General features: G+C 32.3%; 1 protein-coding gene across 4 annotated transcripts in view; it reads right to left on the bottom strand.

Moving 5' to 3' along the window:
- The window catches only part of LOC149065606 (twitchin-like), an 834,903-nt gene that overhangs the window by 453,133 nt on the left and 365,739 nt on the right, over window positions 1–16,031 (bottom strand). For all 4 annotated transcript variants that reach the window (XM_089253452.1, XM_089253454.1, XM_089253453.1 and 1 more), the window contains 4 exons: window positions 14,746–15,027; window positions 12,136–12,435; window positions 7,366–7,668; window positions 6,988–7,269 (listed from right to left, as the gene is read on the bottom strand). In XM_089253452.1, the coding sequence (XP_089109578.1) occupies window positions 6,988–7,269; window positions 7,366–7,668; window positions 12,136–12,435; window positions 14,746–15,027 (1,167 nt within the window). The remainder of the gene's footprint in view (window positions 1–6,987; window positions 7,270–7,365; window positions 7,669–12,135; window positions 12,436–14,745; window positions 15,028–16,031) is intronic.

Here is a 16,031-nt window from a genome sequence, read left to right as displayed (position 1 = left end):
TATTTATATTATAAATGCTATTTATAATGGAAATCAGCATTTAGCAAAAGCATTGAGCATTTAGCAAAAGCATTGAGCATTTAGCAAAAGCATTGAGCATTTAGCAAAAGCATTGAGCATTTAGCAAAAGCATTGAGCATTTAGCAAAAGCATTGAGCATTTAGCAAAAGCATTGAGCATTTAGCAAAAGCATTGAGCATTTAGCAATAGCATTTCACTATAATTATTATACTATAAATGCTATTTATAATAGAAATCCGCATTTAGCAATGGAATTTAGCAAATTAATTTATCAGCTAGCAAAAAGTGAATCATTTTCTAACAAAAGAAGGACAAAATTGACAGAGCCAGTCAAAAATCACAGCATTTTTTGACAGAATATAACCTTGTTTACACTTTATTTATAATTTGTTTCATTTACATGAGAATTATATATGTGACCATTTGCATAATACAGTATGTGCATCTAGTTTATTTCTAAATATACTTGTTCAATAATTAACTATGATTAAATTAAATAACTTATCTTTTCAGATTACTTCATCACCAAGAGTTTGACATGTTTCAATAATACCTTATTTGTAAATAGCGCTGTTATTTCAATAAATACTTCTTTTTCCCAATCTGAAATAGTGAAATGGGACTTTCCGATAAATCAAAGTAAAGATAATTCAATGTTTCTGTCGGCCGCTGAACATTTGATTTATTGAGATTCGACAGTATATGATTTTCAAAAATTTTATGTTTTATTTTCTTTCACATGTATGATTTTTGTATAGCAAATTTAAAATGCAATTAAAATTATTGAATTGTTGTGTTATTTTCTTTGAATTTTATTAGGAAATGAGGGAGGATTATTTCTAAAGCAGCTTCAAATGTAAAGTTTTTGCATTTATAGGAGGCTTTGATTTGGGTTATGTAAACTTGATTAAACAGTGTGTAAACTTGGTTCTACTATATAAAGTGTTGGAGATATTTAATTACGATATTTAGAATTCTTATAATACACAATAAAATAATAGCTAGTGATTTGTTTCTTGGCTATATGGAAAAGTTCATACCATATCATCTGATGCAGCGTTTCTCAACTTATGGTCCACAATGATGGCATAGGTAGTCCACAGATAGACTTGATAAAATTATTCACCCATTGTAATTGATATCAGTGATATCCATATGGGTTCAAATAAAATTATACCTTCATACAATATATATATATATATCATTGAGGAGAATGCAGAAAATTTCAATCTTAAATACAATATATCACTAAATGTTGCCAAAAACTACAATTTATTGCTTTAAATGCATTTTCATAATTATTGCTAAAACTGCTGAAAGGTGTGAAAATAAAGGGCTGCTATAAAAACTAACACCCTGGAAGATCTAGAAAAATTCTTATCCATCAAATGTGAAAATTACAAAATATCCAGCTACCGTTTTGATTTTACTGCATTGTATTTGAATATCAGACATGTAAGGGCTAATTTCAATCATTTTATGTCATTCATAAGGGTGTCATTCAAGTATTACGTCAGCATCAATGGGGAGTTTGGATGATGCTTAGGTCATCAACCACCCTTTATGAAGATATGAAATATTCTTAATGGCATTGTATTCGGTGCGTCAAAAACAGAAAAAACCTTTTGATAGTTATTGGGCACCTGAACTAACATTCTCCCTATTGATAAGTCCCCTACAGAGCCACTTTAGTGATCTCTAAATGTTTCACGGATACTTCAAGTGCTCTGGAAATGTTTCCGGGCCACTTAAGTGCTCTGGAACATCCCATGCATCACTCAATCCATAATTAGGCCATGGATCACTTAAGTAATCTGGGAATGTTCCGCTAGTATAACTTGAATGATGTAGAACTGCACTGGGGGGCGCTTAAGTGCTCTTAAACTGTGCCATGGGTCATTGAAGCGATTTGTAAATGTGCCGCTTAATTCAAGGTCAAGGGTTTATCACATATGGCTTAAAGGGTAGCTCTTAATGAATTTCTTAAAGAGAAATCTTGAGTTCTTACCCTTCAAATAGCATTGAAATTAACAGAAATGAGTTATAATAACATATAAAGGTATTTTCTTTAGAAATAGTATTTTATTTTTAAAATATTTTTTGCATTAAAAAAATAATTTTTTTTTCGTTGGGGGGGAGGAGCACGACCCCCCTATTCCCCCTTCTGTGTACGTTTTTGATCCCACCAGTATGCGTTAAGAGGTAGACAGCAGTGCTGACGAAATTTTTCTGACAAGGGGGTGGTCAAAAATGGCTAAAAACTTGCTGATGTAATACTTGAACAGCTCCTAAGCACCTGTCTTCGTAACATTAATGTCGTAATTCTCTCAGAAGTATGGATTTGTAACAAGAAATTGCACTCTACAATATATCAAGCTTTGAATTGTTTTGATGTTGCCGGGACTATAACAGATCTGGTGGTATATTAGTATACACAAACAAATCTCTGGTTTACAATAAGTTATTTTCACAATGCTAACAGCAGAAGCATTTGCCGTCATCAGCCGTCAATCAAATTATTCATTTCATTTTTATATAGATCCCATTCATTTTCTGTGGCAGACTTCCTTGATGAACTTGATGCAAAACTAAGTACCATTAAATCAAAAAACGTTATTCTGATGGGAGACATCAATATCAACATACTTAATCCTGAACCTGATCATATAGTCAAATATATGAATATCATGTTCAGTCAAGGTTTTTTCCCCTTAATAATGGATATAACTAGGCCCAGTTCACTAACTGGCATTGGCCACATATATTTATGTGACCTGTCAGATATTATTAAATCCTACTCACCCATAATTGAATCGGATATCACTGATCACTATCCAACTATTTGTAAACTTCTATTTAATACTTTAAAAATATATGAATCAAATGAGTAAAACATTGAATGAATAAAATAATCACTAGCTTCACTGATCTGTCATCCTTTCTCCAAAACTATGAATTCAAAATTGATCACTCTCACTCTGGACTAGCAATTGATAAATTATTATTTAATCTCCATACTATACTTCAAAACCATTCTAAATACATCAACACCAACACTAAATGCAATAGAACCTATGTGAAAGCTTGCATTAATGATGAAATTTGTGAATTAAGCAGAAACAAACAACAATTATACTTTAAAACAAAAAAATTCCCCTATGACGTTTCAGCAAGCATAGTATATAAAAGTATAACATTAACAATAAAATCAAAAATTAAAACTGCAAAAAAACTACTATTCAGAAGAAAAATTCTCTAAATGCTGAAATAACACAATGGTGGAGATTTATCAACTCTACTCTAGGAAATAAAAAAATAAAAAATATCCTCCCTGATACCCTTAACCCCTTAACTATTGCCAATAATTTAAATTCCCATTTCATCAATATTGCTGCAACACTCTGAACATGACTACAGAAAATATTTTCAAATTAACTGTAATTCTATATTTTTTTCCCCAACCCATGTTATAGAGATAAAAAAAATCATCAATAACTTCAATAATTCCATCTTTACATCTGATTCAATGAATGCAAAGTTTTTTAAATATGTCCCAGATGTTGTTCTCCAGATTTTTTCTGAACTACTTAGAAAATAGGATTTTTCCAGACTCACTCAAAAATAAAATAATAACCCCTATCTATAAAACAGGCAATAATAATGATTTAAGTAATTAAAGACTAGTGGCAGTCCTTAGCACTGCTACTAAAATCCTGGAGACCATCATCAGAGACAGACTATTCTCCTTCTCAAATGCTAATCAATTTTTCTCAAATAATCAACACGGCTTCCTGCCTAACAATAATACTGAAACTGCTCTTTTCAAATTTAGTAAATACTTTGTTGATAACATGGACAAATCTAAAAAAACAATAGCAATTTTTCTCACATTTGCAAATGTTTTGGCAGTATTAATCATAGCACTTTTCTTGACAAACTCTATGCATACAGTATTAGAGGAAACACATATGATGTTTAAAACTCTTACCTTACAAATAGAACTCAAATAGTCAAATGTGGGAAAAATGTCAGTCATCCAATGATAACCAAAAGGGTATTAATCAGGTAACAAGTTTGAGACCTCTAATTTTCACAATATTCATCAATGACTTTTGCAAACTCAATTTAAATGGCAAAATAATCACATTTGCCAATGATACAGTACTTTTATATTCATCAACAGACCACCACTTAGTGTCTAACACAATTAATCATGATTTAATTAGAGTTTGTGAATGGTTTTTGACAAATGACCTTCAGATTAACATATCTAAAACAAAATATATGAATTTCTTTCTGCAGGATAACACTGATTCTAACTACCACCTCATTTTCCATAACTCTAACTTCCCTCCCAACTCACACTGTACCTGCTCACCTTTCGTGCAAACATCCACCATCAAATATCTTAGTGTTTATATTGACAAAAATTTAAAATTTAAATCACTTGTGAAGTATATTTAGTCAAAACTTTGTTTCAGTCTCTACAAATTTTATTACATCAAAGAAAAAGTATGCCTTTTTTTCCTTCTATCATTTTACTAATCATTTTTTCACTCACATTTATTGTATGGCCTCGCTATCTGGGACAGTGATTACATTAGTACGATTCACCCTATTGCGCAAATACAAAAGAGAATAATTAGATCTATTACTAACGATTACATAACCCCGATACATGAACTTTTTCATCATTTAAATATACTTCCACTAAGATATTTGTTCTTTTATAAATCTATAATTCTTCTTAAAAAGAATCAGATTTGCCTCCATTAAATACATTGAGATCATCAACCAGGTTCAGCAATACCCTACAAATTCCTCTGATACACAAAACAATGAAGAAAAACTATTTAACTTATGATATCCAGAATTTTATAACGATCACCTGAATGAAGTCCTCAGTTCTACATCTCTTTCTTTGTTTAAAAATTGTCTATTTACCATAAACCACATTGAAGGCCATTTTGGAAATCCTGGTATATAGACATGTGTGCGTCCATATATATACATATATACTCAATTTTTGAGATATAGATAAAATATAATTATATTAAGTGATATACATTTATATTCCTCCAGTCACTGCCTACACCTAATAAAAGGTTATTATTGTTATTCTTTTTCTTTTTTTGCTAATCATGATTACACACTAATTTCATTGCATACACCAGATTAACCAATAAATATCAATATCTGTACAAATCATGACATATATCAATCTATTTGATTATATATATATAAATAATCAAATAAGTTGACTGAAGAGAAAGCAGAGCAGTATATTACTCTGTTTTCTTCCCCCCCCCCTTTTTTTTTGTTTCTGTGTTTATAATTCTTTTCTTCTTGTTAGCTTTTCATTTTAATGGATGTATTATACACATAAATTATAACTTTGATTCAACTATTGAAAATGATTGTACCCTTATGAAATGGGTGTGTCCACATGTATGGATCCCATAGGACAGTGGTTCTCAACCTTTGGAACCCTGCAGCTCAGTAAATCTCTTTTGCGTAAGTGAAAGGCCTAGTCATACACACAACTAACAAGAAATTAATGGGAAAATGAAACTGCAAATCACACTCATGGCCCGGTGTTACTAGTGTTAGGGCCCAGTACTGGGCAGCAGCCCGGGAATTGAGAAACACTGCTATAGGATCCCTTGATGGATTTTTTTTTGTTTGATTCATATGTTTTGTAACAATAATAACGACATTGAAATTTAAAAAATACGGTAGACTGGGATGTTAAATAATAATCTGTAAAATATGGTACATTGGAAATTGTCATCAAAAAGCATTGTTAAAAGTTGGCACAATCAACAATCGTAATTGAAATTACTAAAAAATTAAAAAAAAAACCCTTTAAACTTGGCAAATATGTGAGATGTATATTTATAATTTTTGCCAAAATTATCATAATACACTCAATGCTCGATACAACAACCCCCTTTGTCCCATAGAAAATGGACATAATATTGTGAGGGTTGGTATATCAAAAGGAAAATATATATGATAGTTGTTATTGGGACTTGCCCTACTGGTCGTTGTAATGGAATAGTTGCTATAACATGGGTCATTATAACGAGCATCGACTGTATAATTTATGTTATGAAAATGCTGTGTGTGTGTAGTACAACTTTAGTAATTATTACAAATAAGTATCATTGAAAAACAGGACGAATGTGTAAAAAAAGTTGGAAAAATTAAAATTACAGGTATGCTCTGCAATACAGGAAACAAGTGGTCCATCAAATTGTTTTAGGCATTTTACTGGTCCTTACTTTCAGAAAAGTTGAGAAACACTGATCTAATGACTTTGGGCATCAAAAACGGCAGAATTCATATTTTTACTAAATTCCTATATTTGAGCATAAATAGTTGCACATTTACATAACACTATGCATCGTAGTTGCATTGAAATAAAAAATATAATTAAATTAGAATGAAAAAGTAAAAAATCACATTTATAAAAATAGTTATGTGCATGGTTAAGTCATAAATTTTAGAACATTATCTAAAAAGGCACTACGAATGATGTCCACAAATCAAATTCACTACTGAAGCATGTATCTAAACAGGATAGATAGATAAGGACCGAACATGATCCTTGGATTGATCTGCATTTGCAGACCATTATAAGAGAGGTCAGTAAAATTAAGATGTTAAGCTGCTGAAAGTGGCAAGGGGAGAAAGGAACAACAAGAAAACAAGTCAAATTTTAAGATTCAATACTAGTTGAGGATTGATAACAATTCACAAAAAACATAATAAAATAAAATGATTCTGAATGTAAAAACAATAAAATAAAATGATTCTGAATGTAAAAACAATAAAATAAAATGATTCTGAATGTAAAAACACTAAAATAAAATGATTCTGAATGTAAAAACAATAAAATAAAATGATTCTGAATGTAAAAACAATAAAATAAAATAAAATGATTCTGAATGTATAAAAACATACCTAAAACAATAAGTTGTACAGTTGCTTCATCTGAACCACTATTATTTTCTGCTTTTATCAGATACTTTCCTGTGTCTCTTTTATCACAATTTATTAGAGTGAGTTTGGTTCTATAAGACTCATTTTCAATACTGAGTTTTGCACTGCCTTTGAGGGTAATATTGCCAAACATCCAAGTCTTCTTTGGAGGTGGTTCTCCAGAAATTTTCACATCAAATTTCACACTCTGACTGGCATGGATAGTCATATCCTTCAGCATGTTACGGTCAATTTTTGGTGGCACTAAAAACAAAAACACAAATGAGACAGATTACATATAATGAATTTATTTACTTGGCTTGTTTTCGTATAACACTATAGTTTTAACCAATAATTTACCATGTCTTGCTTTTGCTGTTACAAGATCACTCTGTGCACTTGGCTCCCCAGGCCCAGCCTTATTGACTGCTCGCACTCGAAAATGATATTCCATGCCTTCAATTAAATCAGGTACTCTGGCTTCACATGCATCACTTACAGTTTCTGTTGCTTTCTGCCATTTGCTGCTATATTTATCTTTCTTTTCAATTATGTAACCACTGATTGGAGCACCACCATCGCTAAAAGGAGGATTCCATGTTAAATCGACATGATGCTTATCCCAGTCTTTGATGCTTGGCTTGCTGGGTTGACCTGGCTCATCTAAATGCGGAAAAAAATATTATCCATTCATTATATCTTATATTAGATGTTGGACTTTAGTGTTATAACAATTTTTTCACCCTAGATTTATTACTGCAAGAGACCCAGTGCTTATAAAATTTGTAGCGTTTACATTAATACCGTATTTACTTTTTAGTTTACAGTATTTTATGGGATAATTTTTTTCAGCCACCTCATTGGGTAATTTGCCTGTTGTGGCCCTTGTATTTGTATCTGGGGATTTTCTCTCTTTATCTACTTACTTTTGATTAATATGCCCAGGTTAACAGATTTAAAAGTCGGTATCCTGCTGTTATAATGCAGACTAAAAAACACAATGGTGTCTTTTATTTCAAATTTTTTATGTTTGCCTTGCAAAGTAGCTACACACAATGCTAGTTTCTCTTGTTGCACTCTATACATAAGAGCACTAATACACTTCTGAGTGAAAGGTGTAAATGGGATAATACAAGAGGCAGAATGAGTAAATCTTGCTAAGAAGTGTTTCAGCGCTATTAATGTGTACAATGCAACAAGTAAACATCCTAACATCCTTTATCTAAATCTATCCATCAATCAAAATACCAAGAAGCTGGAGAAAGAGGTGGCACCAGGAAATTTTTCTGAACAGTAATTGTTAAGTGCAACACAGAGATACCAACCTTAGCATTTGTCAACCTAAGACATATAAACAAGAACAAAATTTTGTTCTTGCATATTTTTGTACTAGCTTAAGCTACAAGCTAAAGAAATAAAATTCAGATACCGTAAACACTATCAATTGTGAAACAATTAGTTCTAGGTCTTATAAGTTAACAAGTAAGTGGATGTGAAAATGTGGCAGATTTTGGGAAGTTGGCATTGTTGTGAATAGCCATTTTATTTTTGAAAATTAAAAAAAAAAACTAAAAGTTGTGATCTACTAGTATATTAATATGGAAAATAATAATCTATTCTGTGATTGATTATGATAATTATATAACTGAAAAAATTAGAATGTATGATTATTAAGGCTAGCATTTTTATGCTCTAAAAACTTCTTTAAAAAACTGTAAACATGCCTCTATAAAACGAAAAATGCATCCTAAAATTTTTTCCATTCCTATCTTAAATAACAGTATTTTTGGCAAAATAATATGATGATGAGAAGGGTTGATGCAAACTAACCAATTTTGAACCATTACTTACTGTATGAACAAAAATTCTTCATTTTATCAACTAACCTCATCGAGCCAAAATTTCCCTCAAAAATTCGCCTTTTGAGCAAGTTTTTCCCTTTAAATTCAGATTAATGTGCTGTCATCTATAAGTAAAAATACCTATCCAAGTAGAGTAGCTTTAGCACAAAATTAAAAAAATAATAATAATTCCTTTTACTTGATAAAACTCTCAAAATTTCCCACAAATGATAACCCCCCCCCCATTTTTCCTACATGTTAACATCACAGACAACAATTCAGATGATTAATCTAATCACAGCCACAAACCAGTATCATTGAAGGGCTAGTATTTTTATCCTCTAAAAATTCAATGTCATTGCTGATTGGTTGAAAAACATAAATTTCATGATTTTTCACCAATCAGCAATGGCGTTCCATCCTAAGAGCCTAGCCTTAAGAGCTCTCCTCAGAGGCAAGAAACGCAAAAGTCAAACAAATCTGAAACGAGACTGGTATAGTGAGGAAAAATTCGCTTTTTATCGGAAATCATGAAATATGAAAAATATGCCTTAAAATTTTGAAAATATGCTTTATCACGTAAAAATAGCAAAATATGCAAATAAAAAAAAAAATGCAAAGACATACTAATTCAAGCCCTAATGATTAAATTGATTATATTATAATAATTTATTAATCACTCCACAGCACTATTTCGGCATCCTGAAATTTAGGCTTGCAGTGCTGAGGCAGAACACAACAGTACCGACTTGGCGAGAAAAAACTGTACCAGCAACCCCAAATAGTTCTTTGTTCCCACCTATGATAACCTAGACCATACATCCTCAACGTTGAGCCTTCATGACGTGTAGGCCAAATATAACCCTCAGAGTCATCTGACATGGCCAGCGATCTCAAAACTAATTTTGGAAGAATGAACTAAACAGCATATTCTCAGATCACGTCAGTGACCCATGGCACGCCTACAGATCACTTTGAGCGGCACTTTTACTTTCTCCACTGCCTCCAATATACTTATCTGTCATTTGTACCCAGGAAAAGAAGGGATACATAATTCTCCCCCTCCATAGAGTTCGAGAGTGGGGATACTCTTTTGAAAATTATTGAAGTGAAACTTCTTAAAGGACGGTGCAAATTTTCAAATTCATGTCAGAAAAACTGAAATAGAGGAATGGAAATGGCGTAACCTTTCCTCTTCCTCAATGACAAAAGTGAAATGGGGGAAAAGAAATAAAGTAAGCTTTCCTTTCCCTTAAAAATGGTTGCCTGAACCATTTTGCAGTTTGTGTTGGACAAAGACAGTATATTACCTTTCCTGCCCCCCTTCCCATGATGTAGCTGGAATCGTAAAACATCCCCTTTAGAGATGGCAAGATGGGTGATGCACAAAGTTTGGAAAAAAAGAAAATTGGGTTAGGGTGGAGTGGGAAGGAGTGTGTGTTCCCATGCTTCGATATTTTGTGACCAGTAAAAGATAGATGTGAGAAGAGGTGAATCTAGTCATGTCAAATAATTCTTACATAACCTAGAATTTCCATTTCTATCATGCGAGATTCTCACACAGGTTTTTTTTTCATAGCGATATGCATTTTTTTGCTCCATGTTCAAAGTGGCCATTGTTCTGAGATTATCTGTAATGATAAGTATAGGACGCATTCGGTTTATGGATGCATTCCAACGAAATGTGGCCCTTATGTGAAGATTACCATCATTTAGAGGTGGCCATTAGAGGAGTTTTTAATGTATCACATTGTTCAATTTTTATAAAATTTATTACCATAATTTTCTGTGATAAAGTTGCGCCTTATAAAGTTTTAAAAGTCAATTTTTTTTAGCTCATTCAGGCTAATTCCACAATCCTCTATTCAAACATTTCCTGCAGCCTTTTTCCAAACAGTTTTTGTTCTTACTAAGTATTGATGAACATTTACTGAGTAGCAACAAGGAAATAAAATAGTTACGAGTTGACTGATGTAGCTACCTCACAACTACTTTCATGACTATAACTCTATATAAGACTATTTCGTTGATACGGTTTTGGTATGAAAACATTTTTTTAATGTTTTGTCAGTAGGAAATTAAGCTATTCCAAAGAATTGAATGCCTAAATATAGAATATAAAAATGGGAATTAATGTCCTTGAAATTGATACGAGTTGGGAGTTTTACCTCTTCTACTTAAGAGTTTTAACTGCCTTACAAAGTATGGTGGGAAGATTTGATTTTATTTAACAAGTTTTAACCCTTTACAGTTTTTACCCTTGTTTTGTTATGCTTATAGAAAGTTTTGAAGGTTTTAAAAGCCTTGATGCTCTGTGCTGTCCTCAAGATAATGTAAGTTTTGAATGAAGGGGTTTTTCCAAAGGTGGCAGCACTACTTTTTGTAACATTTTGCACACTATATTTAGTTGCTTTTTCAATTATTAACCCTTACATTAACCATTTTTCCTATGCTCTGTCCCTTATGAATGGCCCTGACTGTCATAGAAAGAATAAGTTAGAAGGCAGGGAGACTACATAAAAAAAATTATTTAATCTTTTTAATAAAAAATTTTGTATCTCGGCAGACATATATGACGCTCAGTGAAATAAATGACATCTAAAATGGAAAAATTATTTGGATGTTTTTTCTAATTAAAAATATGTTAATATAACCAATTGTTCAAAAGCTAAATGTCCATATACAGGGTACATAGGTAAAATGTTTTTCCCACATTTAATGCTGTTTCATCCCTACTTTTCTGTTTTTTAAATTTGAATACCTCAGTAAATATCTCCCTTAGAGATGTGGAGTTTTCTTAGCTGGCATCAGGAGAAACAGAGCAAAAACTTTTAATTAGGTTTTTAGGCACACAGGGATGGTATAAACAGTTAATTTTTTTATTTTCATAACTATACAACCCCTTGCAACATGAATGACATATCTGAGTACTACACATTATTTGGATACTTTTCTGATTGGAAATACGCTTCTAGGATCAACGGTTCACTAGTAAAATACCATATGCCCCATTACCTATGCACCCTGTACACATGCACACACATTCATGTGTATGAAGGAATTTTAAATTTTGTAGGTTCAAGAGCAATCATAGGTGAACAAGACAGTTTCGATAAGAAAACTTTACAAAACTAAAATGCCTTTAATTATTTTTAATAAGTATTTATGTTGTAGACCATCTGTTAACATCTGTAATAACACTGTAGTTCTGAAGTCTTCAAAAGATATGCTAATTTCCACATAAAAATTACAATATATATATATATATATAGATATTATATGCACATACCAAATGGATTCTTGGCAACAGTGGCATCCCCTGTTTCTAATGGCTCAGATTCTCCTTCAGAATTTACAGCTTTTACTCTGAACTTGTATTCTTTTCCTGGAATCAATCCACTAATTTCAGCTTCTGGTTCTTTTGTAGTAAGAACAGGAATCCATCTTCCAGTGGCAGTGTCCATTTTTTCAACTACATATTGCTGCACAGGCTCACCGCCATCATCATCTGGTTTATCCCATGTTAATTTGCAACCTTCTGCGTGTACATCATTCACTTTCAAAGGACCTTTTGGTTTACTTGGTTTTCCTGAAAGATTCACATGGCTTTACCTTAACGAATTAAAACCAGTCCCTAATTTGTAGAATTTTGATCAATTGGCAGTACATGCAGAGCCATCATAATGTATGGCCTCATTATGGGGGGGGGGGCTCAAGTGCAGTTGGGAAGTCACAAAAAATTTAATATGGTTGGAATTTTCAAGATTAAACATGCAAATTGGTAGGCAGAAATTTTTAACCAAGTATGGGATCTCAGAAAAATCACTTTGCCTGAGTGCCCATGATACTCTTTAGATACCTTTACTGACATGGATGATCATTCAAACAATTAGAGAAATATTTTTATGAAATTGAAAGTCATGAAAACTTAATTTTGGTCCATTTAAATAAAATAATTATTTCTATTTATAATCAGATAGATTAGGTCCAGATTTTTGTTATTTCATTTGAGAAAGGACATATTTTGCATGCAGGACAAAACATGCATCAAATGAAGTAAAAACATGAGAGCTAGTCATGTTGACTCAATTTTTTCCTGCTATATAAGCAAGAGAGACAATTTCAAGAGCAGTCCTGAGTGGTTATTTATTTTAGTATACCGCTGACCATTGAAAATATTATACAATACCGTTATCTGCACCATACCCAGATCTTCACCATGCATGAATCATTTAAGGATATGCAAATGGCACGAATGAACACTAGAGCACTGCTACCGGAATTACTCTGTCACAGAGATCTCTTCTAGTTTGGTTTATTAGTACACCAGTATTCAAGCAAGTAATTTGAGAATGTAACACTGCCCCCTCCCAAATTTGAGCTTTGAAAATTAGAACAGATAGCTAATATTAAGAAAAGTGGAACTTCAGTTTATGAGCATAATTCATTCCATGAATGGGCTCGTAATCCAAAACACTTGTACATAAAATCAAACTTTCTCTTCGGAAATAATTAAAACTCAAGTGATCCATTACACAACCATTTCCCCTCATGCCAGCCACAATTCTTTTCAAAGTTTATAATGCAGGTTTATTTCTCTTAAAGTATTGCATTTTTACTCAGTTTATGTTAAAAAGCCGATTATTTCCAGAATGATATAGGAGAGGAAGGGATTTCATCTGGGAATTCCTACTTGCATTAACACCCTACAAAAGAGGGAGACAGTCTTTCATGGGCTTGTGCTATGAATGCCACCCCTGTAGCTAGTGAAATCTTAATAAATGGGCCCAAATCAAACAAAGGCCCTTAAACTATTTTAAGGCTTCCTTAACACAGATATGCATGCAATATATTTTTCATAATTAATCTGGTTATTCATTAAAATAATAAAAAAGCGCCCCAAAAATGGTTGAGTATGGTCCTTTAACTTTACTTGCCTGCAGGGTCATGTGGCGTTTGACAGACAAAGAGCATACATAAAGCTGCAAGCTACGGCTCATCTAGGAGTCTTGGGTACACGTACTACTTCTATTGCAAGAACTATATAGTTTCTCAACTCAATATCTGTTTAAACAATTTAAAATTTTGCTCATCATGTGAGGCATACCTTGTTACTAGAATCAAAACAACTCCTGCTAGCAAAAAACAAAATAAATCTCACTACAACCACACAACCTGGAATTGTCTCCAATAAGACTAAATTGATATCTTCTCATCGAACCTCAGGAATTGAAGGTGGATACTTTTGTTTAAAATAAACATTAATTTTTGTTCTCAGACACTATTCTATAATAAGGGTTGTCACATTTTTTCCACCAGCAGTGCCCCTTTTCCTAATCAAAGCTTATCCGTGGCTCCCCAGAAGAGTGCAACAAAGAATCGCTTCTAAGAACTTTTTTCAGCATCACCACTCCACGATGCCCCTGACAAAGGTTGGCCATGCACAGTTTGGAAAACCCTGTTCTAGAACATCAAGTCCATTGTCACTCGCTTTATATTTTCCATTGATAATTTTTCTGGTTTGTCAATGACACTTAAAATGTAACATTTTTCAAAATGGTATTACTGATATTTTTCTTGCATCAATTTATTGTTATAATACTATATATAGAGTTTGTCAAATACTGGCAAAGAAACCAGGAATTTTTTTAGTCAAATGAGAAAAGTTAAGAAAAGGCAAGCACTCAAGGAAACATTAGTTGAACTGATTTCTCCTGAAACAAAGTTTATAAATTATCCTAAATTATACTTATCTTGAAAAATACCTGGTTGGATCATGGCTTCTAAGAAATATGTAACAAGATGACAAATGAACTCAACAAAATACCAGTGCTCAGTTATGCATAAAATGAAATATATATATATATATATATAATTATTATTATTTATTAAGTTTTACCTTTGACTGTAAGTTCCAAAATTGCCTCATCTGTACCATTAATATTTTTCGCGAATATTTTATATTTTGCTGTGTCTTTTCGAAGGGCTTTTGAAATTGTGAATGTAGTATGATATGGTACTGTCTCTATTTTTATTCTTGCCGAATCTTTAAGAGGCTCATCATTGACCAGCCAACTAATTGTAGGTACTGGTTCACCTTTAACATCAATTTCAACTTTCACTGCTTCTCCACTTCGGATTGATAATGGTTTCAAGTTTGTTCGATCAATCTTGGGAGCCACTGGAAGAGTTAAATATCTTAATAGCATAGGAAAAATAGAAAAATCAAATAAATTTTCTAAAACTTTTTTCACACCCACATAACTAACAAAAACGAAGTTCCAGGTGGAATTAATTTAAAATTACCATCAGAGAGCATTGGTTTTGAGTATGTATGTTTCGATTTATATATATACAGTACACCACAAAAGTTTAAACACTTATGAAATTTGCTTTTAAATTTAAAAAGAAAACACCATTCAATGATAAAGAAAACTGTTGAATGACAAAGATTAACAGATAGTTCTCTCTGTCTCTGAAAATATTTTTTGGACATTTGAATGTCAAAAACAGTTTTGTAATTCGTGATTACAAAAGTTTAGACACAATGAAGAATTTTTGCTATTGATCATTAGAATATGCAAATTTGCCACAAATGACATCACTGCTGCTCATTATTTATGTTCTCCAGGCATCAGTTATTTGAGATGCTGTCAGCTAAGGAGAATGGTTCTAAAGAAGTAAGCCTGATAAGGAAGTTCAAATTGTAAAGAAAAGACTCTTTTGTAATTGCAACTATCTCAGAACATTCTAAAATATCAATCTCCCGAGTATTATCTGCAGGTGGTATATGTAGTATGAAGGCCATGACCACGTGTTACTAATAAAAAAAAATGACAGAAGAATCGAAAGACTAGCATCTACACAAAGGATGACTGTGCAGCAATTTAAAAGCTAATCTGAATTCTGAATGTCAATGGATAGGATTCACAGACGTATAGCGAAACAGGTAAAATAGTATTTAAAAAAATTATGGAAAAACCAACTTTTGTACCCAAGTTGAAACTTAAGCGTAAAACACGAAGATTACAGTTAGCTCCCAGGTTTGTGCCATATAGACCAAAATGGTATTCAATTATTTTCAGTGATGAAAAGAAGTGGAATCTGATGGGTCAGACAGATGAGGGTAATATTTGCACAATTTGCGCAATGAATCATAGACTAATTTTAGTCATAGACAAGATG

The sequence above is a fragment of the Pholcus phalangioides genome, unplaced genomic scaffold (genome assembly GCF_987345545.1).
Source record: "Pholcus phalangioides strain wild (caught in Gottingen) unplaced genomic scaffold, Ppha-v1.0 ptg000039l_1, whole genome shotgun sequence".
Taxonomy (NCBI): Eukaryota; Metazoa; Arthropoda; class Arachnida; order Araneae; family Pholcidae; genus Pholcus; species Pholcus phalangioides.
Note: the sequence above shows the minus strand (reverse complement) of the source record. Positions and strands in the feature narration are given on the sequence as shown.